This window comes from Lampetra planeri, chromosome 2 (assembly GCF_965212315.1).
Source record: "Lampetra planeri chromosome 2, kcLamPlan1.2.h2, whole genome shotgun sequence".
In the NCBI taxonomy this organism is placed as follows: Eukaryota; Metazoa; Chordata; class Hyperoartia; order Petromyzontiformes; family Petromyzontidae; genus Lampetra; species Lampetra planeri.
In genome coordinates this window covers 15,250,758-15,256,757 of record NC_136108.1, presented here as the reverse complement: position 1 = coordinate 15,256,757, position 6,000 = coordinate 15,250,758, and the positions used below count along the sequence as shown (strand labels likewise).

Here is a 6,000-nt window from a genome sequence, read left to right as displayed (position 1 = left end):
TTTGAGGGGCTCAATAGGTCAGAGTGCTGAGCTTGCACGACCGAGCTACGTGGGTTAAAATCCAGGCCAAGCTGCTTGTGATGTAAACTGGGTTCTCAAGTGTGGCGAGTTAATGGTCTCAGACTGGTCACACTGCACGAATACAAAAAAAAAACTCAATTACATTAAAGTTTGGACTTCACTTGATGTGGATAAATGCCAGCTCTGAGAACTAAAATATCGGGTTGACTGTCCAGTGACGAACTCTATTTTTGCATGCAGGGCGGAGAGGGGAGGTGCTTCCCCCGACTGAATCCAAGGGATAGAGTTACCTCTGTGGTGTTAGTTTCATTGGGTCGTCACCTGACGAAGCCTCACAATGCTCTCAGATCTGATGGACATTTCATCTAATGACATGATGCTCCGATTAGCACGGTTGAATACGTTTCGTGCGACAAAAGTTCAAAATGCAGTGCATACCAGTTGACGTGCGGTGAGGTCAATGGCTGGGGAGGCACTGGCTCGTGTCAGAGCCAGATTCACACACTGAGGGGGGCGTGGCCTCAGAGGGGCGTGGCCTCAATGAGGGGGGCATGTTAGACACATCCCCCTCAGTGAGGCAGATGTGATAGCTGCCTCCCCTGGTGTTTTTTCATTGCAGTTTCATGACGAGACCAGCGAGCCTAAATATCTTTATACACATACGTGAAATAGGTTACCTGGAGTATGGAAGGCGAGGACATGAAGTGAATGGGTCTACAAACATTACATTGGTGACATACTGAGATAGTGACAGGCACGCGCTTATTGCCTACGCTCCATCCAGTTACTGAGGGGTTGCGCAATCAGAGGGGAGGCTGAGCTCGTCGCTGCCTCACCTCTCTTCTCTTCCTGTATTTGCAACGGAGTTTCCGCAAATTTGGCAATTTTTACTATAAAAATGATTGGATATCGTACAGAAATAACATTTATAACAGATCAGTGGAAAAATCTTAATATTTATTTTGATTCTTTTTTTTTACTTTTCGTAACAGCTATTTTAATTGGAGTATGTCAGGTGAGGCTCTGCCTCCCCTGCCTCCCCTGACCGTACGTCCCTGGTATATACATACTGATAGCACATTTGTAAAATTTGGGTTCAAGAAAAATTTGTAACTATTAGTTTAAGTGATATGTAAAGAAGCAGTTTATTTTTTTTGCAGACATCACACTCATGTGGTGTGTGGACAGTCACGTGCTAAAATCTATCCGCACAATGTTACTACACAAAACAATCACTCGACGCAATGAAACACAGTACGGTACTACAATTGCAAAAAAAAACATCCACCACAACCAATGAAATATTCTTTTTATTCGTTTTTTTTTGTTGGCACAGAGCATTTCACTCTGAGCTCCAAACAGCATTAACCCCCACAATTCTACAGCAAAGTCATTTACCATCAGCGTGAAAATTCAAAAAATCATCCAAAAGGGGCACTGATACAATTCCCACTGGCAAGTCCAGGCAGCACAAACACAAATTAAAAAAACAAATCATTCACTCTTGTGATCATATACACGTATCTCATTCTGTACAAAAGGCCTTTCTTATAAATTATACTTTTGATAATTTAACATCTGTCTACATACGACAGTGGAAGCTGCTCTATGTACATAAAACAAGACATGGTGGAAATGGTGTATTGTTCGTAAACAACAAAGTCGCATAATTTAAAGCAGCATCAATGGGTATGTTAAAATATTTCTAATAATTACTTTAGTCAATGTATTTTAAACTGCATATATCCAATATCAATTAATCTATTCCACATTGCAAACGCGGTGAATGTGGCTATGGTGTTGCGTTTATTCGAATCGGCCAGCTTAACCAATCGATCTGTGACTAACTGGCCATTGAAAATATAGCAGCATAAATTGTAGAGCTTTAAAAAGGTAATTTGACATTTACAATCGAACACAATGAGCAGGACAATTTTCCCATTCTTTAAAGAACAGGGCAATGCTATCTGGATAGGCAGCCACACGAGAAGCACTTTTCAGTAAAAGCACACCTTGCAGACTCTCCACAAGTTGTATTACCATCATTGCTCCTTGGGATATACTCTTTTCTGTGCAACAACATCAGGCTTGCTTTAAAGACGTGCCCACATACACAACTTCAAACTCATGAATGCAGCGCTTACAACACGTGCCCATTGTGACCACGCAAGCTGCCGACATTGAAGAAACAATCTGAGGTAGATATCATCATCTGCATCTCCTGGTACAAAGCAGGAGGTATCCCCACTGGAAGACTTAATTCCCAGTAACCCTTCCAGCTTGAAGCATGATGGAAGCCTTTGCATATTCCAAGGGAACAAACCTGGGAGAGACTGCCCTTTAACTTTCAATAACTATGGTGCACACACCAGTTTTTTTATTTGTTTTAAGCCTTCATTTAAATGCACCTAGAAAAACAAAAGCGCACACTTGCCCTGCACATTCATGCCAAAACAAAACCAAAGATTTTACTTAGCTACGAGAACATCCAAGTCTTTGGTTAATGACCCAACCTGACCAAAGCATGTTCCACAACTGCAACTCACACAAGTGCTATTTTCTCCTCTTCTGGCTGAACAATCCTAATAATCGTGTCCTCATTGTTGTTTTCCAGAAACAAGTGACAGTCTGATTCCATGCCAGCACACAGCCCTTACACGTTCAAAACTAATATATATTATTACCATTACTGTAACGTTTTTTTTTAATGCATTGTTAAAAACATCATTATTTTGAAATCAACTAAAGTTTGTTGACCGTCTTCTTGCTGTGAAGGTTTAGGAAGTATTCAACACAAAGATAAACCTTATTTCTATTAAAACTAGTCTATGATTGGTTCAAAATAACTTCTCAAAAACATTCTCACTTAGATTATCAGCACTCATATCTAAACATACAGATTTCCACTCCAAATCCCGCTTCACAAAGGTATTTTTAGGTTTTTTTGTTTTGCTTTTTTGTTGTTTTTGTCATTTTATTTAAATAGCAGTATCTCTTTTTCATAAAATCTATCCTACAAGATTTCAGAATTAGTTTTCCCATTTAAAACAAGTATCAAACGTTAAATCAGAAAAATCCATAAATTTACTTTTGTAACAAAAACAATGAAGGAAAACATCTTCTAAGAATGAAGACCGCAATGACGTAACATACTATTACATCGAAAACATTACCTACAGCACGGCAAGAATATACACCAATCACCAGCAATTCGCATGTCCTACAGTCTCAATGACAGAAATTTTAATTGCAATCAATATTTCAGAGGACACACAAAAGCCAAAACTATAAAATAAGGCGAAAACAACTGCTGATCATTTTCTTTGAACATTCTTTGAAAGATTTACAACACCAATGACAAAATAAATAAATACAAATCACAAACACCATTGCCTTAAAGCCCCACCAGTTCCCACAAACAAAATGACCCAGAAAAGTTCTGATTATGCTATAAATGGATGTAGCAAAGCCAAAGACTGTGCTGTAAATGTTCCAGGATGTTTAGGAAATCCTGGCAGAGTCAATGTAACACTGATTTAAAAAAAAAATCAGTTATCACGGTAATATAAGCACCATCAGAACCCACAAAACAAAGATTTTATAAAATATATCTTTTGATAATTTCAAGTTTTTTTCTTTAAATGACTTTTGGTAAAATAAACATATTACAAGTACAGATGGTGTGAAAGTAGGGATGTGGAAAAGTTATTTGAATTGACATTTCGTGGATATTAAAATTTAACCTTTCCGTAGTGAACAATAATAATAAAATTGCATCCATGCCAAAAGCACTTCAGGTTGAAGGCAACTTTGATCTCTTCATCAGCCAGTTTTCAAGTCAGGCTTCATCTGAAAAAAAATACCGTACTTTTAATAGAAAAAAAGCAATCACGCTCAATATCAAAAAGAAACAGCTATGTTCAAACAGTTTAATTCCAAATTTCGGGAGTGTGCGATGTGGTACAATATCTCAATACAACAGTATATATTCATACCTTGCATCACTTTGCTTGTTGGTATGAGTACTGGGTATGCTCTGTGGCCTCCATAGAGACTCCTTGTTGCTGCCCGCTAGAGTCCTAAAAGAGAGAATTCCAATGTAAAGAAATGCATAAAATGTTATTTTATTTTCTACCTACGTGACATTACCGAAACAACCAAGAATATGGATTCCTGCAGTAACGAAAGCTTCAAATCAAGATTGAAATGCATATTGTTATAAAGAAAACAAATCCGAAAGGAACTCAGAATCTAAAGAGGCTTAAACAGGCACAGCCCTCTTCTTGGTTCTTTCGGTAAAGTCACGTAGAAGGGAAATAATAAAATAATAAAAATAAAACATAATAAAATAATTCTCACGACGTTTCGGCCACAACGCAAGCAGCCGTCCTCAGGTGAAGAATCCTTCTTGTGGCCGAAACGTCGTGAGAATTATTTTATTATGTGTTATTTTTATTATTTTATTACTTCCCTTCTACGTGACTTTACCGAAAGAACCAAGAAGATGAATCCCTGCAGTCACGAAAGCTTTAAATCGAAATTTAGGCACAGCCCTGCAAATGCTTGCTCCCACCACTGCTGGCGGAAGGCCTCCACTAGATGGAGCTTTATAGAGAGCCTCTCCTGAGGGCATTTTGAAAATTCTAAAGTTCACATTTTGGGGAGGGTGGCGAATTCTTCGTAAAATTCGGGAGACACTGTGATGGGAATGAGATGACGGGATATTTTCTACATTTAGGTTTTGGAAATAAATAGTGAAAATCCTACAATTTGTAATATTCTCACGACATTTGGAGTCATCTTCTTGGTTCTTTCGGTAAAGTCACGTAGAAGGGAAGTAATAAAATAATAAAAATAAAACATAATAAAATACGTATAAAAAAATAATTATTTTATTATATTATTTTATTATGTTTTATTTTTATTATTTTATTACTTCCCTTCTACGTGACTTTACCGAAAGAACCAAGAAGATGAATCACTGCAGTCACGAAAGCTTTAAATCGAGACATTTGGAGTGTTTATTAGTCACATTCCATGCAGTTCCTTTAATCTGCAAATGTTAAAATTTTGACTTAAAACTTTCGTGACTGCAGGAATTAATATTCTATGTATCTTTTGGTAAAGTCATGTAGATAGAAAATAACAACAATAAAATTTTAATTAAAAATAAAGTGAATTCACTTTATTTTTTATTTTTATTGAATTCACTTTATTTGTATTTTTATTATTTTATTGTTATTATTTTCTCTATCTACGTCCCTGCAAATATTTGTTGTGGATTTTTGGAGTAATTATTAGTTTGTCGCAGATTACAGGTTCCACTAAAAAACCATCCCCATATGGCCGCAGAGTTCAACTGTATAACTAAGTACATTTGAGATGGTTTTTTGAGTAGATGGCAAGCAACCTCCCAGAGAATATCACAATGTTATGATTTTGTAAAAGACAATAAGTACACAGTAGTTAGTGTACTTAATGATTCTGATAGGCAATGTCAGCACATGTGTATTATTAAAGGCCATATCAAATAATCTAAGAGTCAAAGGTAAAACTTACATCGATTGATGAGGCATTGATAGGGGTGTACTGGGGGATGTAAGTGCCCTGGTGTCCGGTTGTCATGTACTGTCAAAAAAAACAACATGGGTAAATATTTAATCCACAACAGCCCACCTTAATCATACAAAACTCTCCATATAGTCTATTACTTATGTAGCTATACCTGCAACCACAGAGCCGTGGTTCTCAACTGTCACAACCTTGTTGATGACCTTTGTCTCTGACCAGCATATCTCTACAGGTGCTGTATTAAGATGGTGCACCAGGTGGCAGTCTTTGATACAGGTGTCAAAGACATGTCTTCCAGCTTTCAAAAAAAGTCAATTTAACCCACTCAAATGTGAAGCCATTAGATAAATTCCAGCATGCATAAATTATTGATTAGGCTGTGTGCCTAATAATTAGAGAACAGAATTA

The 6,000-nt window shown here is 37.1% G+C and overlaps 1 protein-coding gene across 4 annotated transcripts in view; it reads right to left on the bottom strand.

The window, feature by feature from the left end:
* Window positions 1-1,318: 1,318 nt before the first annotated feature.
* LOC144728829 (RNA-binding motif, single-stranded-interacting protein 3-like) overlaps window positions 1,319-6,000 on the bottom strand; it is a 148,964-nt gene continuing 144,282 nt past the window's right edge. For all 4 annotated transcript variants that reach the window (XM_078608516.1, XM_078608525.1, XM_078608540.1 and 1 more), the window contains 3 exons: window positions 5,581-5,649; window positions 4,017-4,100; window positions 1,319-3,870 (listed from right to left, as the gene is read on the bottom strand). In XM_078608516.1, the coding sequence (XP_078464642.1) occupies window positions 4,023-4,100; window positions 5,581-5,649 (147 nt within the window). In that variant the 3' untranslated portion in view covers window positions 1,319-3,870; window positions 4,017-4,022. The remainder of the gene's footprint in view (window positions 3,871-4,016; window positions 4,101-5,580; window positions 5,650-6,000) is intronic.